Source organism: Anas platyrhynchos, chromosome 7, assembly GCF_047663525.1.
Source record: "Anas platyrhynchos isolate ZD024472 breed Pekin duck chromosome 7, IASCAAS_PekinDuck_T2T, whole genome shotgun sequence".
In the NCBI taxonomy this organism is placed as follows: domain Eukaryota; kingdom Metazoa; phylum Chordata; class Aves; order Anseriformes; family Anatidae; genus Anas; species Anas platyrhynchos.
The window spans coordinates 11,928,973-11,956,965 of record NC_092593.1 but is presented as its reverse complement, the minus strand read 5'-3'; the positions used below and the strand labels follow the sequence as shown (position 1 = coordinate 11,956,965).

Sequence of the window (27,993 nt, the reverse complement as noted above, 5' to 3'; positions counted from 1 at the left end):
GAGTTACTTTCATCATTTTATTTTATTTGTTTTAGCAGCAATAGGTATTTTCTTACCAGTTTGGCCAGAACACCTCTCAGCTTTAATTCTTCCTGAAGGACTGCTCCTTGGTGTCCCACTTATTGAAATGCAAGGACATGAATCTGGCCCAGCTAGCTTGTCTCCACTAAGCTTTTCCCCTACTCAGCAATAGGGGAAAATATGGAAAATTTAGGAAAAACAAATGTTTTCTTTTCCTTAAATCCCAAAGTGAAACATAACATATGATATGCTAAGTAGCAGCAGCTACATTTCCTATTTTAAACATGCTGCTGGGTGTCCCCCATGTAAGGGAAGTACTAACAAAGGCTGTGTGGAAGGTATCAGAAACCACATAACAGTCTCCTTCCTGCTACGCACCTAATTTCTTCATAGTGTACTATAATGCCTTTATTTTTAATCCCAAGGTAAAATACTAGGCTAAAGTAAAACAATGCAAAATAATTCCATATCAAAAAAAAAATCCATATCAATATTAAACTTTTTTCTTCAGACCCTCATAATTTACAGCAGTTCTTGGGAAGAGGCATGACCATTCAATTCCACAGGTTAATTCAAGTGTAAAGAACAAACTTCCTTGCCTTGCTACACCCTCCCTAGATTTTCTTGGCCATCCAACCTATATTACTGGCCTTCCCCCTGTAGAGGCATTCAGAGACAGCTTTAGTACTTCACTGTACAATACAAAGAAGATCAATGAACAACTGGCATCCTCAGAAACCTCATTCTTGCCCACACTGATGGAGAACAACCATCATGTTATGTTTTCTGTGTTCAGTAGCAGGAAGAGGTCCAAAAAAGCAACTGATGGACGTCTAACTCACAGAGCATGTGTCATCAGTGGTCATACAGCAGAGACATGGTCAATGTCATGGGGACGCTACCTGAGATGGTGACTTTGGGATGCTTGCCCCAGGTGCTTCCAAAGTGGACGGTTCCAGCTCATGGTTGACAGTCTTGGTCTCAGGGCTGGTGATGGGAGATCCATCTGGTGGAGGCGAGGGGCTTTTATTTGCTTTCGCTGGGGTGCTGTCACTGAAGGAAGGGGAGAGACGGAGAGAAAAGAGAGACAGACAGAGAGAGAGAAGAGAAGTCTGAGCCAGGCCTAGGAGAAGTTGTGCTAACCAGCACAGATCACTGGCCTCCTTTACCTCTTTGCTTCACTGTCCAGACATGTGATGAAGATATGTGAAGCCTCTACAAACTTTCTGAGAAGCATCCTCGCTGAGTCACTTCCAGCCCAACACAATGAAGTAGGATTACTGGGCAGCAGGTTCCCAATAAATTCCTACTGCATGAATACATTTTGGGGGGAGGGAGGGGAGGGAGGAGTGGAACAAATCAAAATAAAAAAACCCGCAGGCATCCTTAATTCTGGTAGATCCTAACTCAATTAATTTTATACATTTTACAGATAAAAATTTCTCTGGGTGGAATTGTACTGACACCCACATGTGTTGTGAGCAACAGATCCATATGCAGATCTGCAACACCCGAACTAAGGCAGTAATAAAACATTATCATATTACTCTACATAGGACGAACTGTCTGAGCTGGAAGATGGAAAAAGTTGCCCAAAGTTTCACAGATCATTCCAGACAGCAAAGAAACAGTGAGATTTTGGCTACTAATAGACTGTTCCCTACTATGGAAAGTTTCTTCAGCCTGTTTTCTACGATGAACCCCTGCTGTCTTTGTCTTTCCAGCTGGTCCTTGTTCCAGGACTGTTTCTAACACAGTCAAAAGGGACCCTTTAGAGAATTAAGATGCAGGAAGCATATGCCAATGGCATTTGTTGGTTCATAACTTGGCCAGATTTGGATTTTTGAAAGGAATGGCAAGAGGCAAATGCCTTTCCCTAAAGGCATGCCCTGGCTGAGTGTCAAATCTGTGCTTCAACCTGCAGAATCATGAGAGATTCAGCTAAAGGTTGGTTAACAGAGAGTTTCAACAGGGATAAAGCTAAACTCATTTTCCCAGCCTTATTCTCAGGAATAGCTTAAAAAATTGGCTGAAACTCAGCTCCCTAAAAAGCAACCAATCAGCTTATCTCAAGTCATGCAGAAGCACTCACACTAGTAGAGGATATTTTAGCAGAAGTGGTTGCAATTTGGCAAAACTATGCACAGCTGAACACAGAATATTACGGAATATTTCAAAAGGGCTGTGCAGCCTCATCTGGAGGGAGCAGTGTTTGCCTCCACTTACAAAAAAAGGGAGAAGGCTGGAAGAAGGCTGAAAGGCACAGATCCTTTGCTCCAGCCTGTGACAATAAATCCTGGCACAGAGCCACAACTGCAGCCATGTAGCCTGGTTCTGAGGAACACACAGATTATTTCTTTGCACTGTCCCAGGAGAGCCCAGAGCTCTGGAGATGTACGTCCACTCACGCTTGGATGCCCAAGGTGTGGTGGTCATGGGCTAACATGCACAATGGCCTCATTCCTAAACACTCACAAGTAAGAGGACAGCGAGAGGAGGAAGGGACAGCAAGACATTTCGAAAAACCTCCCCTCCCAAGCAAGCATCTCCCCCTGCTCAGCATTCCAGCTTTCAAGCTTCCCACCCCGTTCCCTCTTCATTCACTTTGCCCTCACCCATTTCTCCACCTTCCACCCCATATCCACACACCCCACACACCTTTTCCCACAAAGCACTTGCTCGCGGGTCCACATGCAGGTCGGGTGTTTCTGATGACACTGATGCCAGCAGTACACCGACATGATGCAACAAACCCAGGGGTGTTTTGTGCAAGCAGCTCTCAGTCAGGGGCACACACGCCAAAGGTTGAGAGGAAGAGGGAAAGGGGAAGAGGAAGGACTAAGGAACACATACATTGACCTTTGCAGCTCTCCAGGGTGACTGCACATGCCTAGTGTCCTTCCTAAGATGTCCCCCCCAAGTCACTTCAACACAGAGGGTTTTGCAGGAAGGGTTCTGTGACATTGCCAAGGCTGTGCTACAGATAATAATGTGCTACAGGTAATAATGGTTGGAGTGAAGGTAAGGAAGTCTTGCTCTAAATGAGAGTTACCAGGAAACAGCAGGCTCCATGTAACAGGTTCACAACATTGAAACCTCAACACGATTTCAGGAGAAGCATTATCTTGGTACTATTTCCACGGCAACACCATTTACAGCACCATCAGAGGCTGGAATGATGACCTTGCTGAGCCCAGCCTCACTGAAGACACAGATCCTGCACCCCAATGCATCGCCTCTGGGATCTCCAAGGGGGTCCTACCCTCATGTCAGTAAGGGTTGCTGCAGACGGATGAGAATGATAGCGATGAATTGCGTAGGACTGCCTGGGACTGCAAAATGCTCAGCCCAGAGAGGTGTCCCAAGGCATGGGCAAGTGCGTGTGAGAGGCTTCAAATGTGGCGAACAAAATCAAGGAACTAAACCGGGGAAAAATCAGGAAGAGGTGAGGCAATATGTTCCTCAATCTAACTGTTTTGCTTGTGAAAATGTAAAGAAAATACCTCCTGGTGCTAGAGTTGAGGAAAGAAAAAATGTTACTAGAGTCACGTTGGAGGAGATGGAGAGGACAGAGACCTGTGGCCGGACTGCCAGGACTTCTCAAACTCCTGGGCAGACTGGGGAGTCCTGGCTACCAGCACTAGTGTACGTTTCTCCAACTAAGCATGTGAAAGGGATTTTTCTCCTGGCAAGAAAGGAGTTCACACTCCTTTTCTAGAAGCCATGAAAGAGCTTTTTGGTAGCGTATTTGTGGTGTCTGGCAGTGGCTTAATTTGGAGACATATTGCTGAAAGACTCCCACGTGAAAGGCAGACCAGTTTCTTCCCCTCATCCTAGAAGGGCTGAGAGGGCCCCACACTAAAGCCCTCATTAAGTCACTGCTATTTACAGCTTGTTTGATGTGTTGGCTGATCCTCGTAGGAAAATGCCACTGCTAATTTTGACTTAGCCTCTACCAGCCCCACAAGCAGCACCTTCATTCCTGCACTTGCTGCTCCGCGCGCATTCAGCAACTTGGTGACCAGCACCAGGTCTGCCCCTCACCAGGATCCTGGGGCCTCCACGGGTCCTAGGCAAGCACAAGCTGTGTGTCCTGCACGGAGCAAAACCCTGTTTCCAAACAGACCGCTTTTCCCTGTGTTCCTGGAGCAAGCAAGTGTGGGGACTGACCAAATGTATCGCAGAAAATTGTCAGAACAACACCTTTTCATAAGCAACTGGAAAGGGGAAGGGGAACAGGAAAACCACTCTGCTCTTTGAGAGTCAAGAGCAAGGTCTAACACAGTTGCAACTGAAGGAAAACTGCAAATCGCCCAGCCTCTCAGAGTGCTGCTAAGCTTCCAGACCCTTCACTGGGCTGCCTCATCTATTCTGGAAGAGATGACTAAAATCTGCAGATGGGGTTCCTATATGCTAGTAACAATCCTGCATTAGAGGATGGAACCAAATCTCCAATATGGTAAAAACAGACAAGTCACCTCCTGCCAAGTTCTCAAGTTAAAAAGAAAAAAAAAAAGGAGGTTGGCATCTCCGCTGAGGCTCAGATAGCGTCTTTCAGCCCAAAGTAATTAGGCTGTTTTTTGTGGCTTTTTTTGTTTGTTTTTAACATCAAAGCTGTCTGAACACTAGAATTATTTCCACTCCCCAGAAAAGGAGGGACAGAAAAAGAAAAATAACACCTCCATACCCAGGCATCCAGTGGCACAAACGTATGTTTTTGCTGCAGATCAAAGAGCAACCAAGTCCCTGACCTTCCTTCCCTGCACCAGGGTTTGCATATTTCTCTGCTCCCCCTGCAGCTGCTCTGACAGCAGAAACCTCCAGATAAGCCAGGGTCAAACACCTTAACTGCTGGGCCAGCAGGACCTTGACTGGAGGATGTTGTGGGTAGAGCTCATCCAGATGAGATTTCCTAGGCTCTCCCTCGGCTGTGGCATCCATTTGGATGGAAAAAAAAGGTTAAAACGACTGCAAACACTACACCTCCTGGTGCAGTCACAGCAACACTGCCCAGCCAAGGTCAGACACATACACCCAGAGAAATACTCCTATAAATCCTCCTTTTTTACATGACATTCACTCACTACTTTTCATTTGAGGAAATAGTTAAGATGTGCCCATCAGTTTCCCTGTGAAATTACCATTTTATTCCCTCCAGCTTCCAATTTTACACAAGATGCCCAACAAAGAGAAAGGTTGTACAATTTGGCCTAGCCAGTGGGAAGCCAGGATCAGAAAGCAGGGATCCCAATTCACCAGCACTTACTTTTATTGCTGGCAGAACAACATCTTGAGATTTAAAAGGATTTTTTTTCATTCCTATAATGACCCCATAGAAGGAATATCAACACAAAGACTGAGAAAAACAAGAGTTAGGGGAAGTTTCTATGCCGCTATGCAGCAAACCCCACTTTGCCCCAAAGCACATTCTTGTCGGAGTCCTTGACCTTGGCTATGGGAACTCTGAGCACTGTAGCAATCCAGTTATTCAATGCCACGACTGTCTTGAAAGGCAAGCTGCTGCTGTTAGTCTTTATACAGGGTAACAGGCTTCCCTCTCCTTCAGCTCTGCACAAATCTTAAATGAATGGAGCACAACGGTTAGGATATCAAGAGCAGAACAAGTAAAGAGCAAAACCCTAGAAGTGTCCTTCTCCCAAATCAATGTCCTCCCACCACACCAGGTAGGATAGGACAGGACTACATATAAAATTGGTCCTCCTGGGCCAGGCAGGGAATGAGAATGCAGCATTTCAGAGCTGTTCAAAAGGGCAAGCATCACTAGGTAAGACTAGATATTGTTAATTACCACAATTGCCCATATTTCCCCTGCACAACCCAGCACCACACTTTTAGTCATCACAAAAACAACCGAGCAGACAACGCCTGAACTTTCCCAGTGCCTTCTTAGGGAGGAAAGGAAGCAAGGCTTCAAACCAGACACACAAGCAGTTAATGGGATTATCCAGACACAGAGATTTCAGCAGGACCCAGCAGGCCATGAACACACGGTATCATGCAGAGGACCCCTCTCCCGTCACAGGGTTAACACGTGCCAGGCTGTTAGAGTCCAGCAACAGCCTCTCCAGTTTTAGGAACTAAATCAAACACAGATCGAAATGCTGCTCTCCGTACCGGTACCTGCTCATCTTTTTCCTCAGCCTGGCGAACAGTTTAGTTTTCTTTCTGTTGAGGACGGCACGCAAATCATTTCCGTTACAGGATGGCACAGTCAAACCAGCGAGGAAAAGTCAAGCCTCCGAGCGTTCAGTCACTCGGTGCCACAAAACTCACAGCAATCCAGATGACACGCACTCCTCTCTTACTCTCACAAATACACACACACACAAACACACTCTTCCCTTGCTTCCTACAAAGCTTTGGCCTTTGAAGAGGGTGGGAGAGGTCTTTTTGTGCCTGTCAAAGATTTGCAGATACGTTAACAAACTAGATTTGTCCCCGTTTCTTGGAATATGGGGCTAGGGTGCACATGGATAAGAATAAAAAGGAAACTGCATATATCAGCAGAGAACTTTGTGACACTGATCCTTTTTTTTTCTTTTTTCCCTCATGGGTAATTGCAGCTCCTCAATCGCCCTTGTAAATGCTGGTACACAAGAAGCAAGCTCCCCATTCTCCTTTGTGCCATCTGTGCACCAGTCTTAATGTGGAACCTAATCAGCAGTTTTCCTATTGTGTTTTTTTCCAATCTGTCCAATTATAGTAGGATAATACTACAGATCTCCTAGGTTTTCTAAGCATCTGACAACCATGACTGTTCAAACTTCTTCAGAAACAAAATCCAAACATCTCTGAAGTTTCCTGAAATGCATCAGCTACTCTGTGCTACACAGCCAGCATCAGCTTTGTCAGCTGTAGTGATGTATGAGGATAATTGCATCTCTTCTCACACCTCCTAATTCATTTCCTGCCATTGTACCCATCTCCGATCCTCTGCCCAGCAGAGAAGGACGAGGGAAGCATCTGCTCCTACCCCGAGCCACAATGGGCAGTCAGATCGGTGAGGGATATTTCCTCCTGCATGTTCTGCCCCAGCCCTGAACCACAGTGAGAGGCCAGATGTGGAAGAGAGACACAAGTGCCTCATGGCATTTCCTGATCCTTGCAAAACACTTACAGTCCTGGCAGACCTTGGACACATCCTCCTACAATATCCTGTTCCACTTCACTCAGGGGTATCACAGCTGTTTTGGGGCAGGTCCATCCTCTCAGCTGAGGTTTGAGCAGGTGATGCAGCAGCACTCAAATTGCTACCTGCACAGGATCCTCTGTGTAGGCACTTGGGGTTTTGTTCTTTTTTTTAGGGCCAACTAGTCTCTTCGCCAAACAAAGAGCACTGAACTGCAACAGAGACACCTATTACCTCCCCAGATGAGACTAGCAGTCTGTGAGCCTGAAGTCATAAGAATATCTATTTGATTAATTGGAAGCTCTTTCAGGCCAGAAACTTCATGCCAGAGCAGTATGTGTAGGCCCAGCTGTCACTACAGCCTGCCATCAATTACTTGAGTAAGAAAGGCAGGAGGAGGAAGGAGCTGGCAAAGCAATGGCACTGGCCTTCATCTGTCCTGTTACCTCATCCTCTTGCAAGTGCCCCACTGGATGCTGCCATCAGAGACACCGTGGTGCATGGCACAAGAGGATTGGCACTGTGGCCTCCTGCATAAAGCTTCAGTCTTGCTGGTGGTGATCAACAGGCACCATGTGCTGACTTAAGATGAAGACACTTTCTTCGCAAGATGCATTGATACTCGCATCTTGGGAATTTGGTATTAGCAACCCAAAATTCAGGGGCCAAATTTGATTCAAATTTCCTCTTTCTTTAAAGTTGGCAAACACTACACGCATTGCCAGAACGAGACCAAAAAAAAAAAAAAGTTGTCTATGCATGAATGTAAGAAGAGGTTAAACTGGGAGGAGAGACGAGGGAGCACAGAGGTGTCAACAGCTCATCTAGCCCTTCCAAATCAGTACACTCAGACCACAGCTTGCCCTGACTTCACGCTGACTTCACCTCCTCCCTCCATCAATACACCAATTGAGGACCTGGGCTGTGCTCCTGCTCACCCGGCATGTGGGATTAGTGGCAGCTGGAAGCCAGAGCCCTACATTGTTTCATCACTCACACATTTGGATGGGAGCCAGCTGCAGCCTCATCCACTGCCTGACCTCTCCCTCCCCTCTCAGTGCTGGAGAATGTGCAGCTTTGCAGTTAACCTAAATGGACCAGCCCCAGCTGAGCAAAGAAAACTAAAGGACTGGAGGACACACACTCCTTGCATACACACAGACTGAAAGTGCTCTGAGATCAGAAAGCCTCGTATGAATGAGGCTGTAACTACATCCATAACACATACAGATACAGGCAACACACCCTAGTTTGGAGCACAGGAGGGACACGGGGCTTTAGTGAACAAGTTGGAGGAGGCTGGAAAATAAATGGGGTCTTGGGTCCTCTAGCTCACAAGCTACAGGTATGTGGGGGAAGCTTTTGAAGGAAAGAACAGGACGGGTGCAGGACAACCAGACTCAGTAGGAAAGGGAGCTCAGTGTTATAGCACTGGTTTATGGAATTTGACTTTAAAAACAGCAGAGGTGAGTCGGTTGCCTAAATATCAGCAAATAGTGAAAGTTGAGGCCTCCAGCTGCTATCCTACAAAGGTAGGAGGTATTGCATCGTGTCTCCCAGCCTCAAGTGCAATCTTGGATATCCTCTAGGGATTCTCAAGGCTGGCTATACGCAGACAATCAAATCACTCTTCAGGTGACACCATGCAGGTTTCAATACCCCAGCAGAGACCACCCAGTCCCTCCTCCCCTGCTGAGGGAAAGACATTGCTCCCAGTTACTCACCTGGGCTGTGCTTTAATGGGGAAGGCATTGCCTGAATACTGCTTGTCTAGACCCAGCAGGACATCATGGAGGTTTTGGTTCAACTGCAAAATACAAAAACAAAAAAGAGAAAATAATGAGAAAAGAGCCCCAAGTGCCATAAGAGAGCCTGCACTGGCCTGCATAGGCTGACCAAGCACTGACTTGTGCAGTCAGCTGTCCCATGAGAAAACAGCCCTACATGTTTCCACTCCTCCATGGGGTAAAGAACCCTACATTCAGACTTCCGAAGAGCTGCTGGCACCTCATGAGAATGCTCTGTCTTCCCAAGACACTATCCTCTTTGCTTTTGTGTCACCTGTCCCAACCTGTGTGCTGCCCAGTACTACTGCAGTACCAGGCCGAGCGTTCACCTGAGGGTCTTCTGTTTACTGGGACTGAAGCTTCGCTCTAGGTTTGTAGCCAAAGTTGCTCCTTATACCTTCTAATGAACCTGGGATATGGACATTTACAATGCAGAACTACAGGCAACTACAGAACTACTAAGTCAACAGCAAACCTTCACCTTGCAGGCTGCCTGGGCCATCCAGGTTTAGGCAGGACCTGGATCTCTTAGAAAAAATGCAGTATTAGGGGTTAAACTTTTCCCAACACCAAAGGCTGAAACATTCACCCTGGACACTCCTATTCTGAAACAGCCAATTCACAAACAAGATGAGATGCCAGATTTATCATCGGCAGGAGGAGGGATCCAATGCAATCAATGTCAGAGGCATTGTGCCGGCAACACCAGCAGTTAATTGGATGCTAGTGCAGTAATAAGAAACAGATGGTTTCATGGAACAAAGCTAAAGGCCTGCTCTCACACAAAAGTCACAGGGAAAGAAAAATCCAAGACATGATACAAGAGCAGAATTCCTTTCTAGCAGGCATCTTTCCCACATTTTGCTGAATATAACTTAACAGCAGACTGATAATTATAATAATCCTCCCTACTCTTAATGATAAGTTCATTCCCCAGTGTAGAAGTGCAGGCCATTAACTGGAAAGGTCCCCATGAAGTGTCAGCAGGGCTCCAAACTGATGCATTACACCAAGGCAGTGGGCCCCTGACTGCTGGGAATTGAATGACTATAAAGTTGCTGGTTGCTTAGCGGCTGTCTTGTTGTTAGGATGACATTAGGGAGGGAGGAATACAAGACTTTTCCAGATGGACTCTCAGTTTCTCGCTAAGATTTACAGAGAGCATGCATGCCTTAGGAGCAGCATACAGACCTAAGGAACACAAGACTTACTGAGCTTTTAGGAGAAGTAACTAATGATAGAAATGTTCCTCTAAAGGAAAGTGGCAATGGGAGGATTTCCCACAGCCTATTTCTGAGGTCTCCGCTGGGTGCTGGGACAACACCCAAATCCAGCCTGCCACCAGACTATGACACCACTCACTGCCCTGATTCCCAGCCCACGACCACCAGGCAGTCCATGCAAGGGCCATGCTAAGCATTCAGATGGCTTCTTTTGCAAACAGATGCCAGGCTGAGATGGCTTGGTCATAGGTTACAGATCCAGATTCTGGAGGAATTAGAAAAGGCAGCAAGACAGGCCTGAAAGTGGCTTTCCTCCCCTCTGTGGATCTTCAAGTGAGCCAAGTGACACAAACTCCCTGCAGCATGCAGTGGTACTCTACCCTCTCTCCCCTTACTCCATCCCTTCACATTACTAACTCAGATAGACCTTCCCCCATGTTGCTTGAAAAAGTCTGAGGGTTAACATTTTGCTCTAATACAGGGTAAATGCTTTCTTCTCTAGTCATATCATTTAGTTTTCTCAAATAGCAGTGATGAGAGAACAGGGTGTGTTAATAGGACAAGCTGTTAATTGTCTTACCTTGCTCATTTCTTTATGGAAGTTTTCTTCTAGGCCTGCTATACTCTGGAATGTGTTGACGTAGAAACCAACACGACTGCCAAATGAAAAACAAGAGAAAGAAGAACTTAATGGACACCATGCTCTCCCAAAAGCTTTCAGCTCTGCCTCACCTGCTATCTCCCACCCACCATTCCCATTTGAGCTCAACTCTGTCAGGCCTGGCACATGCTGGAAGAGAATGGCAGCAAAGAAGTGTGGAAGGGGCGGTGGAGCTAAGGCCAGGAGGAGGAGGCCAGGTATGGTAAGATCTGAATTTGTGATTTGTGCTGGCAAAAGGGATAGGGAGGTGCAGGGGGTGGGGGGGAGCACACACTAATGGTAGGGTGATGGAAAGCAAAACGATGGAAGTTGTGATAGTGTGGGGAAAACTGAGGCAACTGGCAGGAGAGAAATTAAGTCACTCCAAAGTCCCTCAGCACCAGGGGAAGAGCAAAAGTGTGAACTCTTTGCTTCTAAAGGCAGAAGAGTAAGAAAGCACAGGATATGCACAGAGAGCAACAGGAATGCAAAAGGATCGGCTGGACAGCAGGAGCCTGTGAACAACCTGTGGCACTTCAAAATCCCCGCAGCCGCCTGCCTCCTTGCTTCCTGTATCCAGCCTGCCAGCAGATCCCAGTGCCCAGCTGGAGGAGCAACAGCAGGAGTGAGACACTCTCTTCCCTCAAAGGCCAGCAGCATCACTATTCTGCACATGTAGCCACCAAAATGCCTGCATCCCTCCCAACTGCTTCCTCAGCAGGCCTGCATGCTGCTGCATGCAAACAGCCCAGGCTGGGAGGAAAAGGGGGTGAGGGCAGAAATCAGCACTTTGCTCCCCACTCTGTTGCTGTCCACTCTCTTCATTTCCCCCAGACTAGCACTGCAAACCCAGATATGGTCATTGTATTTAAAAATACAGAACTGAGACGAGGATTTGGCTTGCCTTCCCTATACATCACCTCCTAGTGCTCTCCAGTTCATCCTCCAAGCTACCTGTTAGTTAGCCTGCTTCTTCTCTCCCCTTTTTATCATCATAATCACTGGTGTGGCAAAACCCTGATCTATCACATCTTCCATCTTTTTTCAACCCAAGCTATGTTTTGTTAAATAGAGCACCACAGGAGGACAGCTGTAAACACTAGTTCTTCACTAGGTCCAGTGTCACAGCCAGAAGCACACGTTATGGGCTAGAGAAGGCAGTCACCACCAGGATCATTTCCCTTGGCTTTGTTCACCCAACTGCTCTAACCTGGAAACAGCATTCACAGATGACATCCAACCTGCCCGCTCACCTTCCCTGTTGTTTAACACCTGCTGCTTCACTGAGTGCTCATAAGCTTACATGGTGAGACACAAGTGAGCAAGGCACCACCTCCTAGCCTTCCTCAACCACAGTCACTGTATAAATCTCTCAGGCTTTTCATCAGTCAGCTGACGTACCCAGCCTCCTCTGTCTGATATCCACAGCAAAAGTTAGGGCAATGCGCAGGAGAATTGGGTAGAGTTGGTGGGGAAACACCATTTCTCTTTGTGGTGAAAGTTTGTCATTAGGATCCCGTACCAAAGTGAAGAAAGACCAAGGTGAACCCACCTGGTGGTAATCTTAGGACAGACTCTCTGAGATGATTCAGAAACCCAGCCCAAGCTGAGAACAGTGATACAGGAAGGTCCATGAACAGTGGAAGGTCTTTGCGCCCTTCCAACCATGCCTTGGGAAAACTTCCAGCACTCACCTATTCCATAGTGAAGGCAGCTCCTCCTGCAGATCAACGTTCATCTCTTCAAATACCTTCTGAGCCTTTACTAACTCTTCTTCAGCCTTAATAACAGAAGGAAGAGAATAAGCTCCAGCACATACAAGTACCCTGAAGGGCTGAGCTAACTGTAACTCTTGACTTTGCTAGGAGAACAAGCAAAATTCTGGCACGGGGTAATCCCCATTCCAAACAAGTCTCCCAGAAACCAGGGTTGCATCACAAGTGAGGTGATGCCCCTTCAGCTTGCCTGCACTGCCCTCAATGCATTTCCCTGTCTGGATACTCAGAAGAGACTTCAAACATCCACTAACATATTTTAAGTCCTACAAATTTCCCTGGCTCCCAAAACCGAGTGAAGGTGGTCAGGCAGTTCAGCCTCCAGTTTGGACACAAATGAAGATTTAGAGGCCCCTGCTCCTTGTTGGGTCTCTGAAATAGTTGACACCTATCCCAAATGAAGAAGAGACCTCCCTCGTGAGGGAGGTAAGGTCATTCCAAAGCACCACCTCTTCTTGGGAAGGGAAGAGGTCTGCCTCCTTCACTGATACATCCTTCTCACAAAGCAAAGCAGAGAAAGCAAGGAGGGATACACAAAGCTTAAGTTGTGCCAGCAGAAGGCTAGGTTGGAGCAGCAGGTCTTGGTCTCAGTAGCCTCACATACTCTTATTGGTGAAGACCTAATACAAGAGAAACCCCTGGCTGGCTGCTGACTACCAACAACAAAGGAAATATCCCTCATACAGAACCTCTTACTTCCAAAGAGTTTAAATTTGATCTGATCCATTTGACACAGACATTGACAGACCCCAGCAACGATACATGAATTCTGGTACCTTTCAGAGACAGAAATGACGAACCTGGTTTCTGTTGCTGACAGCAAGCATCAGCAACATGCATGTTCCCCTTCCCATATCAGTCCTTGATGGCTCCTTCCCTGTTTTCAGTGCCCTGACTTAAAACTGCAAGCTTGCTAAATAAAATGTTTATATCCTCTAGTTTGCAACAGCACAGCACTCTGCAGCTGGAAGCAGGACAGCAAACTCCTGCATGTCCCCTTGGTGATGCTTCTTAACAGGAAACTCAGCACCAGTGCCTACCTTCAAGCGTGACAACAGCAGGAATGTCACAACATGCTCTGAAGAGCCAGCAAGCCACTAGGGACCAGGTCGCTCTTCGCACCTCCAGTTAGATTCTCACCCCTTCTTTGAAATGAAATTTTATCTTCTTTGCACCAGCTTAACTAAATAAATCCACAACTTGCTGCTCCTTAATGCCAGGTCTGTGTAAAGACAGGACTGACAGGAGAAAGGACTTAAAAATATTGTGGAGTTCAGAGTCCTGTTCCTCACAGTGTTGTGCAGGATCCTTAAATTCTCCATCTTTTGTCTGACTTAGGAGCAGAAGCTCCTAACTTCCAACTAGCTTCACCTTTCAGAGGGTCACTCATTGCTGCCAAAGGCTCTTTGTACTCAAGGTCAGAAGAGGCTCTTCGCCCCAGAAAAAGACACCACAACTGGGTATTCAAAACAACTGGTATTCAAAATTTAAGCAGTCCCTGTAAGGAACAGGTAAGGGGAGAAGGGATCAGGATGTTTCCATCCAGAAATCCCTGTATTTTGCTGCTACACTTGTTGTGAAACCCAATGCTTTGAGAGAGTTTGCACCAAGCAAACAAAAAATCCATTTAAACGGAGACACAGTTTATGCTGGATCAGAGCTGATAATCACAAAAGACTCATTCTGCCTTAAAATCCCCCCATGCCAAATGTTTCCAATGCAGCCATTTTAAAAGAAGAGAAAAAAAAAATCCCATTCCAACCTTCGGTTTTATCTCATACTAGCTTCCACTATAGACTGGAACCACAACCACCCCAGGAGATGGGAAAGCTGGGACATGAAGCACCATTGAATGCTGTCAGTTTTTCAGACATGTTGAACATCAGTAAATCTTTCCCTCTCTCGTTTACCTGTTCAGAAGGCCAAAGAACCTAGAAAGCAACGTGTCAATATTGTGACATCCTGAGGCAAAGGCAAAGTCAGCAAGAGGCAATGCTCCCTCTAGAGCAGCTGTAGGAACCAGCAATCCACGAGGCAGGGGTAAGGACAGCTGGGCACCCCACGCCAGCCCCATCAGTCCCAGCCAGTGCTGCCTCTCCCCTCAAAGGGATCACAGCCCCGGGCCCAACTCCCTGGCTCTCCCCTATAGACAGAGGCACTGCTCCATTGTCACTGCAGCGCCAAGGATATTGCTTTCTGGTCTGAAGTCAGCATTTCAGGGATGCCTGAAAAAAGTCAGGAATTTGCTGTTCTAAGCTATTTCCCCCTTTGTTTCAAAAAGCACAGTCACCAGAATTTGTAACTGAGAGCTCGCAAAAGCAAACCTCCCAGGAGACTAGAGGAACGCCCCTGGATTTCTTGTTTTTGCTAGTATCTGTGAAAGGCCCAAAAAGCCAGCGGTCTAAACACTGGAGGGAGGGACTTTTTTTTTTTTGGCATTAAAAATAAATCTTGCTGACCCCGTTTTTGCTTGAAGGTTATATAGTAATAGGAATTATCAGACAAGAGACAGCAACACAGCTGCTGGTACATAGAAGGAAATTTTGTTAGGCATAATATTCTGAAGCTCTTCAATAAATGCAGTGTCATCAGCCCTCCTGCTCTTCCCATGAGCTTAATGAGATTTAGGGTTGCCATTAACACCTTCAGTCTTACAGTCATGTGAATACAAAGACTGAAGCTTTCTATTTTTAAACCCTCTGCCTGCTGGTGTTTAAGAAAAGCTGGGAAACCCACAGGTCCAGAATACAAACTGATCTTCCTCCTTAGATTTTTAGGTTAGACCAAATCAAAATTAAAAGAAAAAAAAAAAGCCTCACACAATTAGAAACAAAAACTTGAGGTTAGCAATACTATTATTTAAGGAATGCAAGAGGAAAAACTTAAAGGAGGACTTAAATTGATATTACAGGGTGACTGAAAATACTAATGCCACTTAGCAGGAGATTAAAGCCCCCACAATACAGCTGCTAGAAAGATTACGCACATCCTTGTTATCTGCTTTAGGGCAAAGTCACCCAGCAGACAGAAATTATCAGCTGACTCATAGCACCCTCAGATCACAACACAATGGATGAGGGAGCCCTCATGCTGCTTCTGTACTGCTTCTGCAGGTAGTGTGTGGGAGGTGGTATTTCCCCCAGTCATTCCAGCCAGTTTGAAAAGATAAAGAATGACCAAGACCTGATTTGAGAAACATCCTGCACCTGCTTTCTAGTCCTCCAAAATGACCACCAGGCAAACAGATCAGTCAAGATCTACAGCCAAAGAGATAATTTCCAGCACGGTCAAGGCACAGGAAAAGCCTTGGGAAGCCTGTCAAATGTCCTCCCTTCAGTCAAGAACGAATACTTACTTCCTCACTTTGCCATGCATTCTAAGCAGGGCTGCTCACAGCCATTCATTCCCAGGCTTTATTTGTGTGGTAACATGGTATTTTGCCAGATGTTCCATCATAATCTGACTGTGAAAATCCCAGGTGCTTTATAAGGTGAGACCAATTATGTTGACAAACTGCAATGCACTCGCTGATAAAGAATGTAAAGAAGTACAATCTTTTGTACAAGCTTTCATGACACAACTATGACCTCAGCCTGGAGCTCTGAGGGGTGCGAGTTCCCTGCTCTGCTCCCTCCTCTTCTACACAGACCGAACCTCTACGTACCTGGAGAGGGCTCTTTTAGGCCAGCAGAGTCAGGCCAGTGACAATTTCAGAAACTTGTATTTCACCACAGGTGTGGTAAGGAATAACTGGCAGAACTACACTATATCCCCTCTGCCGTGGCATTATTCCACAGCTTTTCTTCATCCCCATTTCACTTTATGGGGAGAGAACAGCCTAGAGTTACCACACCTGGTTAGAAATCAGCAGGGCAGGCATAGAGCCACGTCTCATCGATTTCAGTGTGTCCACTGCGGCTCAGAAGTACCAAGGACACGCTAACAGAAGGGACTAGAGTGAACGTTGCCTAGAGATTAGTTGCACAGTACAGTCTAGAGCCCGAAATAGCGCATGCAGGGTTAGAGGCAGGTAGATCAGCAGTCACCTGATTTCGGAGCAGATTAGTTTGCGCAACGAGGTGAGCTTGGAGCTTCCCTTGACACCACTGAGGCGCAGCTTTCTCAAGCAGCGAAACAGGCTGGGGGGAGGGAGCATGTTTGAGGGAAAAGAGAAAAAAATAAAGAGAGAACAAGAGAGAGACAAACATATACATATATATATTTTTAGGATAAAAAAATAAAATAAAATCACAACAGAGACTGTATCTAGAAGCTGGACCAAACCAGTGTCACCAAGGCAAGAGAAAAAAAAAAACAACAAATATCCTGGGACTGATTGGTTATGAATCCTTTAAAGCATGCCAAGTTTAGCAGTAATTAATGCTCCAGTGTGGGCTGGGATACTGTAGGCCAGCCAGGCAGCTGCAAAGAGCAACAGATAATAGTTGTTAGTGACCTAGCACACAGACAACCCTACTCCGAGTCATGACTGTGAAGTGGGAGCTCCTTGGAGAGAGGTCAGGATTAATTAACCATTGTAATTATTTGCATGCAACAGCTGAATGTCCGCAGCACTTTAATTTAATGGCAGGTTGTGAGTTTAGCAGTAAGTGGCGGGAGTCCTGGGAAAAGAACATTGTAAATTAGAAGAGAAAAAGAGACTGCATAACCCCAAAAAGTATTTCCAATGCTGTTTGTATTACCATAATACCGTGAAACATCATTCAAGTCAGTTCGTGATTGTAAGCTCTGTCATTTATAAATAAGATTTCTCTTTCCTCAGGGCTTGTCGTCACATTTCAAAGTACCTTACACTTGCACCTTACCCACTTCACAGGTCACACAAGCAGAACTGGGGTGACAGAAATGGAGAGGTGAACTCCCTGCATGAGTGCAGTGCATGACTACAACTGTGGGTCTGAGAGGCTGGGCTGTGAAAGCTGCCTATTTGGGAAGAGCGCACACACACAACTTTTGGGACTCTCAGTGATCCCATCACAGGATCAAGCTACTGTGATGCATCACAGATTACCTGTGCATGAGCTTACAGCCTACAGCACAGAGCAGGGGAAAAAACTGATGCAGTGCCTGCTTTGGCTAACGAGAAGGGTCCGACCAAGTACTAAAAGGCATTTGAACAGACTGAATCAGGAACAGAGCACCATCTCCTACATCTCAACACTTCACACTCCAAACCATAGTTAACACATGAAGGAAACAGTAAAGAGCAACAACAAAACATCCCCTGACAAAAACACATCTTATGTGAGCATTTGGGGCAACATGAGTGAGTGCAGCAATGACAAAGGCCAGCCTCTTGGGTGCAGATCACCAGCTACCAACCTGAGCAAATGAATTCTTACAAACACCAGTGCCACTGCAGCAAAGATCCCAGAGGCACACACCAAAAAATAGTATCACATCCCATGGAAATTCTTCTCTAACCCCTGAACACACTGAAGTACGGCCTTCAACAGACAACATCAAGTCTGTCGTGGGCCTCATGCCTTGAATACAGAACCACAAAGACACAAATAATGCAATGACACCTGAGCCATCAGTCTTTCACCCCTTTGTTTGCCAGGCTTAATCACAGTGCATGCACCAGGAGAGGAGACGACTGATGACTGGCAGCTTAAAAATAAAATTACTTGTCAGTTGGCTAGTAAATGCAGATTTTTTTGCTTGGGGAAAGAGAAGCACCTTATTCCTTCCATGCCAGAGCCATACTATTGTCTCCAACATAGCCTAAATCCTTCCTACCTGAAATAATTGCAAAGCAAAGGATGACAACCCTTCTCAGCCTTGTTAAAAGATTAAAGAGGCTCAGGCTTTTTTTTCCTTCCCTGCACTCCTCTATCCCCAAGAGTCCTGATGTGCCATGGTCTATATTAAAGAGAAATGAAAGGTGTCTCCTGACCACTAGACCTGTCATGTCAAGATTTGTCCTGTGGTGTGGAGCATGTGGGCTCAAATCCACTCGGGGTAAAGGAGTAATCCACAGCTCATTTTCTGGGCTATCCTAAAGCCACGAGCTTCCTCTAGAACAAGGTTAGCATTGCCACCTTTCTTCAGCTACAATTAAAAGACTACCTAAATTCTATTTCTAATGAAATTTACTTTAATTAAAAATAAAATTCTGCACTTGTGTGTTGGGCATGCTCCAGAATTAACACTGAAATGAAAGAAGCCATGCCTTAGCAAGACAAAATTCTTGCTTTCCTGCTTTCAGCCTTATTTATTTTCCAGTAATTGTGGTCAGCAGATGATAGAACAGGATCATCAAGTGCACATAGGTTGCATTTGCACCAATAAATTTGTAACTCACTCTCCCAAAGGCCTCTGTCCTAGAACTTCACAAATACCACCAACCTCAAGCAACAGTCAAACACTCTGATCTGCTATCACTGCTGATCTAAGATGGGGAGACAGAGAGTCCCAAAAAGCAGACAAACTGGAAAATTTTGCTGTGGCACTACAAAACTTTGCTTCCCCAGAGGCGCACAGGCTTTTCTGACAGACGTCCCTGCAGCATCTGAGGAAAAACATGCCTAGGCCTTAGCTGCTGACAGATGCTCGCTGATGATGGTGGGTGTGAACTAAGACAGCAGAACACATCCTGCCTTCTAGGAGAATTAAACAGGTGAGAAGAAAACAGCTAGTCAAGCCCCACCAGTTCACAACATCTCTCTGAACAAAGCACGTCCAGCAGAGAGGTACAGGTGTGCTTTACAACTGCTCACTAAGCGAAAGCAGACCTCCCCAAATGAAAGGAGAGTTGCACATCCTCTCTTGCTTGCTTTACCTTTGCGATTTTAGTTTCGTCCTTCTTCTTTGCAGTTTGCAGGGCTTCAAAGTGGTGTCTGGCGCTGTCGTAATCCACAAGCTTCCTTCCTCGCTTCGCTATACGAGACTACAAAAGATGGAGAAAAGAGTCATGACAATCTTCCCTGGCAGCCAAAACCACAGAGACTGTCAGCAACACCCCCACCTCAGCTCCACCCAACTCATACAGCACTGCATGCTCTGCCTGCACAGGGACACCCACTGGACACCCCACACAGGTTGCCCGGAGAGGACTTTTCCCATTTTTCATTTAGCCTCACCTAAGCCTCTGCTTTTTCGTTTTCCCAAGGGTTGCAGCAAGTCTCTAGCCAGCCAGCTCACAGCCCTAGTTCATGCAGAAACTCAAAAGAAGAACACAAGAAAGTGTCTCTGTTGCCAGCACAGCAGAAGCACTCCTCCACATGCTCAGGATATGCCTAGGACAGCATTTCAGACCCTGCAACCGGAGATCCAGACAGAAGCACTGTGTTTATCAGCTGGTGTGACCACAGTCACGGCCAATGGCCCATTACAACCAGCTACTATGCAAGAGAAGCGTGAAGGAGAAGCTGTAGCACTGTATCACAGATACACAACATCCCCCTTTTGTCCCAAGCTGTTACAAAGGCAAGGAAGGAGCCAGCTGCGTACCAGGCTCACGCTCAGGAAAAGGATCCTGACAGGTCCGTGGGTGAGAATCCAGACCTCAGAGCATCACGGCTGTGGCCTGTTACTCTGTGATACCTCTGTCATCCCCCTCTCCTGAGGTGCCCTCAGGCCCTCTCGCCCACCAGTTTCACCTCATTGAGGCTCAGACCCACTGGGCAGCCTTGTTTTAAGCACCACCAATCCCCCTGAGACCCTTGCCTCCTGTGCTTTCTACAGACACCCCGGACGATCTGGGTTGGAGCACAGGTCTTCCCAGGCTCAGAGAGGCCTGGTCCAGTGTCAGTGATCTGCAGCCTAGAGACAGACTGGAGAACTTGAACAAAAATGACACAGAAAGGAGCCAGAAGGGTTTCTAATTAACCACACAACTCAGAGAAACTGAAGAATCAGCTCTGGGATTTACTTGCAAAAGCAAATTCCCCCCCTCCAATCCTGCACTTGGCAAGGAAAGGTGGTCTCCTCTCCCTAGGCTCCTGCAGATAAAACTGCAAAACCATGCTCGGGGCTGATCTTTCTGCCAGAGCAGCTGGGACCAGTTTGCACGTCTCCCACACACGCTCCTCTGCGCTTCCAGCAAACGCTGGTGCAGCTCCGTGTGAGTCACCGAGGATCTGCAGGATCTCAGCCGCACGCACACCCAGCCTGATTTCAGAGTGCTCAGCTCGCTCCAGGAGAGGAATCACGAAGAAGCCGAGCCACTCCTCAATCAGGGGCTGTAGAAGACACCTCCCAGTACCCTGGTGGCAGCCTGCCCTCCTGGGAAATGTTGCCAGCTGGGCACGGAGACAGGGTGTAGGAGGGGGCTTCCAGCAGCATTACAGTCTCTGAGATGTGAGCTAACGCATCTTCCACACACTCCAGATCTGGGATCTAAGGGAATGAATATTTCCCTTACATCAGGCTGGCAGAGACAGCTGGAGTTTAGAGGGGTTTTGCCAATCTCTGTCTCAAGGCAAACAGCCACCTGTATGTAGTTCCCTTGTATGACTCCAGGAGAGCTGCTCTCCAGGAGAGCTGCAGCAGCCCACCACCACCTAACGGCAAAAGCTGAACTCGAAGATGTGTTTTATTCCTTTGCAATATATTCATCTTAATTTGAGCCTCCATTTAAAATAAATAAATAAATAAATAAATCCTTACTGATACTTGGTTTCAAGCCTAGTAGAAACAGCACATCAGTTTCAGTGCAAGATAAAATTTTGCCAATTCCACAGCTACTCAGAACTCAGGTTAGGATCCACCTTCCCTGAGCTCACTGTAGAGACCTGTACCCTCGTGGTGTGCTCTGCAACCCCAATCAAAAATTCACTCCGAAATATTTATTGATTATACAAGAGGCCTATTCCAGGAAGCTATAGATACTGACCCGCAAAGAAAGGATGAAGGACTTTTTGTGTTCCCATTCCTCAAGTTAGAAAAGACAGAGAGATTTTGTTCACTCCCCCCTGCCAAACTTGAAAAATGTTTCCCTTTAACTTAAACTCTTTACTAAAGGAATACTACGTTTTCACATTCATGCTGTGGATCCTGTTGGAGGTCCAAAAAATTCAAGGGAACTTTTCCAGCCTTCTTCAGCAAAAGAAGATTCAGAATGTGTTAGAATTCAACAAACAAACACCACGTGCATGATCTAACTTGTCACACATTTGAATTACTGGGCCATTAACAAAAATTAGGCTCTCACATCATTCAATTAAAATCATCTTCTCTCCATAAATCAATTTTTCTCATCATCCTAATACTAGAATTCCATGGAAAGCAGAAAGTTTGTTTTTGCAGAAAACACAAACCAGAAAACTATTCCCACAACAACAAAAAAACACCGAAGTATTCTATTAATTACATATGACTGTTTTTTCTTTCTTGCATGCCACCCCCTAGAACTTTAGTTCCTTACTTGAAGCCAAACTATACTTTTGTACAACTGTACAAACTTGTTGAAGTTTGGCTTCAACTTTCAACAACAGTCTTACAGTTGTTTCTACCAGTCAAAGAAACCAAGTCTGACCTGAGCACTTCTCACTGCTCTGTGGTAAGGAGAACACCACATCCATCTGAACTACCAAAAACCATCTTGACCTTTTTAAATGCATACCAATGAAAACATTAAACAAATGGCGAATGCAGTGAAATATATCCATATCTTACTGTAGGAACCGACAGAAACCCAAATTCTCACTCATTTTAGGAGGAAAGGTATAGGACAGCAGTGCTCTCTTTAAAGCATTTTTTTCAGTTGTGCACAGAAGTGTTTTAACTTCCCATTTTCTAGAGTATCACCTGAAGACTGAGAACGTGATATCAGTAATAAGCACGGAAGAAATGTGACACTGAGGTTACCCAGTGCACAGCCACAAAACGCTGGTAAAAAACTATTTAGTCAGAAGCAGTGCAGAAGTCTGAGTCTACAGAGAGCCTGAAACAAAACCTCCTGCTAAAGAAACAGTGCACAAACCTCTGCACAGGCTCACACTATGGGCTGTGATCAGCACTACAGCCTTCACCGGGTTGAAAGAAACAGCAAGCCTCTTCACCCTTCCCCACCTTGGATTTCCAGGAACAGAGAATGCTGGAAAAATGAAGCAAAACCAAGGAGCCCCAGGAGGCAGTGACACTGCTGTTCAGGGCTTATTTTCAAGCCTGTGACCTGCCCCGCTTTGATACAGCACAAGCCTCCTGGAGCAACAAATATTGACAAACGTTTTAAGAGCCATGTGGTGGGGAAAGGGTTGTTTTCACTGGGAAGAAGCCAAGCTGATATTTCCCATATGGTGATATCATTATTAGCACTTCCATATGGTGAAGACATTTCCTGCATAACCTTCTCAAAACGAATGGCGAGATGACAACAGCGGAAGGGGAACCTACATAACATCATTCAAACCCAGGTCCTTGGATACAACCTCTCTCCAAAAGACATACATTCAGCATTCCCATTCCTGGCAAAGAGCTGATAATATGTGCGGCAGGACTTCAGGGAACACAGAAATCTGCCTTCCACACCAGCCTCTACGTACAAAGTACATTTGCCACTAATCGCTTCCTCAACACATTGTACTTACAGGGAAGTTTTAAAAAAAAAAAAAAGCCACAACAAAAGACTGGAAAGAGAAACTGAGAGCTTGTGAGCTGTTGCTGACACTACCCTCCTGCACTGTGACACAGCAGGGTTTTGTACGGATCCTCTAGTTTTGTACTGATGTTTTTTCATCAGCGTCTTTCCCCTGGATTCTTCACTCTGTTGCTTCAAGCTCAAAGGAGAACATGGCATTTTCACATAAACCAGGGCTGCAGAGATCGTGGCTGCTCTGAAAGCGAAGTGTGCAACAGCACAGCACGCACATAAAGAACATGGGGTTGCAGGGAACTGATTCTTATGAATTTTCATCTGCTGTGACTCTAGATCAAAAGGCTTAAGGAGAATCTTACTTTAATATCTGGGAATTGGCCAAGGTAAGTATCCATGGTCAGAAGCGCCTGATCCACCAGCTTCTGATGGAAATCCGTCCAGAGGAGGTCATTGTTCTGAAAAACAAAAGTCATGAGCAAACTGTTAAAAGCACAGAGCTCTGCATTCATGCCTGTCTCAGTGAGTGCTGCAGATAACAATTTCAGTCCCCAGAGCTCTTAAGAAATAGTCACTTCTTAGGAAAAACTGAAGAGCAGAAAAGTTAATTGAAAACTGAGATCACGGCAGAAATGTAGATACAAAAAAGAAAGCCTGATGCTGCTAACTCAGACAACCTCCCCACAGACACGGCACCCTTCATGAGGCTTCCACTGAGGGCTTGTCCGTTCCTCTACTGTGCTAGTCCAAGTCCATAAGGCAGAATGGAAGATGAACATCAGGCTCCCTTCACCTTCTCCTCCAAGACCCCTTCCTCCAGCAGCCACAAAAATGGGACACCTGACACCACTGGGCACCATTTTCTTCTTTGCTCTAACACAGCTTTCTGAAAGATAATGAACAGCAGAAAGCCATAGCAACACTCTTCAGCCCTCATACCATCTGGCCCCATGGAGGTTGTGTTCAAGGCTTGCACCTCACCCTGTGCATCCTTCATCTTTTTTCAGCCACACTAACTTCCCATTCCACTGGATTAGGTGGAAATTGTCACTCCCTCCTGTTTTTCCAAATTGTCACTCTCTCCTTTTTTTTCCAAAAAGTTTTGACTAAACATTCAAGAAAAAAAAAGTCCTCTATATGGTGGAATTTCAGGGTGTTTGTTTGGTTGGTTGGTTGGTTTGTTTTTGTTTTTTGTCAGGAATAGCACTCATCTCCCACTTCCCTTTTCCCAAATGACACAAAGGCATTAAATGGGGAGCTGGAGGCTGGAAATATTCCTGCAGCCTCTCAGAGTAGCTGCAGGTATTTGTCAGGACTCGTGCTTCTTTTGACTTCTCTGGCTTCAGTTCTTTGATGGGACAGTCTCCCAGGAAGCAACACAGCAGCTCAGAAAGAAACAAGGCCAACAAAGAATGTGAAGCCAAACCAACTAAATTACAACTTTGTTATTTACTGCAAGACCACTTCATAATGGAAAGTTTCCATGTTAATGCAAGAATTGACCTGGAAACATTCAGTATTTTTTTTGATTTATCTGCTTTGAAGTCAGTATTTCCTGGGTAAGACATAAATGTTATTTCACGTGAGAATTCTGCAGGGAAAGCAGAAGAAAGGGAAGAATCCTTCTCCTGCTTTTCTCCCAATGCCTTCCCCACTGCTTCAACATCATAAACAGCTGCAGATAAGCTCTGTCCTGCAGCCTCATGGCAGATGGATCCACAGAGCTGAACTGCCACAGCTGCTGCTCAGCTGAACAGCTGAGCAAGAGAGCAGAGGGTGTCTGCTTCCAGCTGGACCCACCACACACACAAGCCAAGGGGCATCCAAGATGTCAAACGACAGGCTGTGCCCTAAGCTCCACAGAAAACACCTGGGCAAGTTGGACAGGCATCACCTCACTGAGGGATGAGAACAGCAGGTTGGGGTGAAATATGGCTCAGACAAACAGGATGGCAAGCAAAATATGGCAGCTGGCGATACTGCTGCGAGTAGGAGGGTGACTGCAGCTACACAATGGCTGGCTGGACTGACCATGCTTTGGGCATAGATTTTAGGTTTCCATTCCTCTTGCATGAAGCATGAGCAATATATCCAGACGATTCTATTACAGACTCTCATTGGCATCCCCTGGCCCTGTTTAGCGACTGTTGAGAGAACAAATTTGCTTGTGGACGTTAAGTACAGGGCTCTTTGCACCACTCAAGCACCTGGAAACAGTGCCCCACACAGACAAAAATACAGGCCACATCCCTTCAGCCTTCCCTTATTCCCAACGCTGAGTTTGTCTCTCTGATTACTGCTGTAAAGCTGTGTGTCTGAAGGAATTTAGCTCACAGACACAGCTTCCAAAGCCCATCTCCTCTGACACACCAAGCCTGGTAAGCCCACATCCTGGGCTGAGTCTTACCTCTGCTATTTTGTTTGTGTCATCTCTCCCAGGCCAATCCGGCTCATAAACTTCCTGCAAACACTCTGTCAGCTTCTTCGAGGCCTCGTGCATAGCTAGGAAAGAAGAGGTAAATGTCTCAGAAATGGGGAAACACTTTGTCCCTTACCCTGAGGAACAGGGACACAGGAGATGTTGAATGGGTTACAACTAATGCTAAGCTGTTCCGTATGGGATGTCTGCCCCTGGACAACACAGAAAAGGCAGGTAACCAGAGGGAGAAAGGATGCAGTCGCATCAAATCCTCTGTGTTCACACCAGCCTGGCATTAAAGCACAACCCCATCCCATCTCAGCAAATCCTGAAGGAAGTCTGAGAGATCCCCCACCCAGACAAGGTGGACCTTTCCTTAAAACTTGGGATAGGAAACACCAGAAAGGGGATGGCTGCAAAAGCCTCACTGCACAGGTAAGTCTTGAGCAGAAACAGTTTTCTGCATACACTGATCTTACCTTTTACGGAAGCCAAGTAAGTTCGGAGATCCTTCTGCAGCCTCGTGCCTTCCGACTGTGAAAACAAGAAAACCACCAGTTATCCTTCCATGCAAAGACAGTGTAAGAGGGAGGAGTCCAACATTTCTAAATAAAGAAAAATCATCTTGCAGATAAACTAAACATCAGCACTCTAACCAGCCTACACAAATATTAACAGGGAAACCACACGGCCCTCCAGCCTTCTTTGTAGGTCCACAGCTGGTGACCTGCATGCATGTTTGGCCAACAGTATCACCAAACTACTGAGCAATTTGATGTGGGTAAAGTGTGATTTGCTCTTCGCGGCAGAGCCAGTTTTAACATTTTAATTTCATATTGGCAACTAGACAGGGTCCAAAAGAAAATTAGTTTGTAAGCCAAGGGCTAGTAGGTCTATGCAACGCATGTAACGGAAGGGTGTCTGTAGGATATGGGAGATAAATGTAATTGTCTTATTTTGAACTGGTTTGGGAGCAGTTTAGCTCACCAATTTTTCCTATAACACTGCAAACCAAAAGCCCAGTGCAAAGTAGGTACAAGAGGCCACCAACACCACCACAGAGGATGTCAAAGCATGGGAAAGAGTAAACCAGAGGACACCTATAGAGATACAACTGCTGGGGTGTTCAAGGAGTACAGAGAAGTTTGAAAGGCAGAGATCTCTGTTATAAAGGGACTTCCCTTTCTCTGTGGGATCTCACTGGATCCTCACCATCTCCCCAAGTAGCTGTAAAAACAAGGACATGGGAAAGCAACAGCTACATCGCACCCCTTCCTCACAGCCTGCTGCCATGCCTCATTTTCCTTCCCAGTTTGTCCCATGGGGGGGCCCCCAGCACAACTAATTTTGACAGCTGAAGACAACTCCGGAGACAGGGAGCTCACAGGACCTCTCTGACAGCTGCCTCAGAGCTAATAGCCTTACAAGCAGATGTTTCCCATCAGCTTTCCCCACCAATCAGCCACCTCTTCCCTCAACCAAGCTCATGCCCTGATCCTTTGGGCTCTCAGTGCAGCTGTGCTCTCTAAGCAGAGGCTAAATCTGCCCAGCAGTTGAAGTGGCAGTGCTAGCATATCTTTGTGGAGAAATCCATCTGCTTCCAAGCACTACACCTGATTAAAGTTCCTTGCCTCAAAAGTTTGGATGAATTCACATTTGTTCTCTTCCTACTGACAGCAACAAAGGAAATGAGGGATGGCAAAGAGCTGGCTGCCTTTATAAAAAGAAGCCAGACTCCCAGTTGGATGGAGAAGCATTGGGAAGTGACCCAAAGAGAGCACAAAAGGAAAGGGACAGTGACCATATCTGCTGCAAAAGACCTAGGAGGCCTTAGAATACAAAGCAAGCAAATGTAGAGCTCTACTGGTTTAAGGTGAATGGGGAAACCTGGGCAGATGAAACTCCCTTGTGGTGCAATCAGAAACCACCAGGGATGAGATGCCAGTAATCAAATACACAGACGATCATCAGAGAGGCTGAGCTGACCAGCAGTAGTATGAGTTTGTGGCCAAAACAGCAAGCAAGAAGGGCTTAGAGAAAAGCAGTGATGACTTTGCTTAGAATGGGTCCATGCTAGAAACCACAGACTGGAACTGGCAAGGTCAGTTGTCACATCAGAGAAGAAATGGCACAGAAGCAAAACCCCTCATGCAAAACCCCTCAGTTGTATACATTTTCACCTTGCAGCTGTATTGTTTTTAAAGAATCACTAAATTCAAACACGCAACTTTGAGGTTATCAAAAACTCAGAGGCAGGGAAGGTCTGCTGCAGAACCTGCCTGCCACACTCTTGGGTTCCACAGCACCTTAAATTGTGATTGAAAACTATAGCACCTGAAATCAGAAACCACCTTTACAATTGTGCCCATACAGCCTTGAGTCCTGCCACAGCAGCACGTGAGAGAACCCTGATACCC

The 27,993-nt window shown here is 46.1% G+C and overlaps 1 protein-coding gene across 19 annotated transcripts in view; it reads right to left on the bottom strand.

The window, feature by feature from the left end:
* The window catches only part of BIN1 (bridging integrator 1), a 90,363-nt gene that overhangs the window by 20,758 nt on the left and 41,612 nt on the right, over nucleotides 1–27,993 (bottom strand). For 6 of the 19 annotated variants that reach the window (XM_013097533.5, XM_027462195.3, XM_027462200.3 and 3 more), the window contains exons 3-12: nucleotides 26,056–26,110; nucleotides 25,565–25,659; nucleotides 23,520–23,615; nucleotides 19,402–19,509; nucleotides 16,643–16,735; nucleotides 12,516–12,601; nucleotides 10,762–10,837; nucleotides 8,896–8,978; nucleotides 6,157–6,207; nucleotides 924–1,074 (exon numbers count right to left, since the gene is read on the bottom strand). In XM_013097533.5, the coding sequence (XP_012952987.3) occupies nucleotides 924–1,074; nucleotides 6,157–6,207; nucleotides 8,896–8,978; nucleotides 10,762–10,837; nucleotides 12,516–12,601; nucleotides 16,643–16,735; nucleotides 19,402–19,509; nucleotides 23,520–23,615; nucleotides 25,565–25,659; nucleotides 26,056–26,110 (894 nt within the window). The remainder of the gene's footprint in view (nucleotides 1–923; nucleotides 1,075–6,156; nucleotides 6,208–8,895; nucleotides 8,979–10,761; nucleotides 10,838–12,515; nucleotides 12,602–16,642; nucleotides 16,736–19,401; nucleotides 19,510–23,519; nucleotides 23,616–25,564; nucleotides 25,660–26,055; nucleotides 26,111–27,993) is intronic. The other 13 variants (XM_027462197.3, XM_027462210.3, XM_027462203.3 and 10 more) reach the window with 5 other exon arrangements.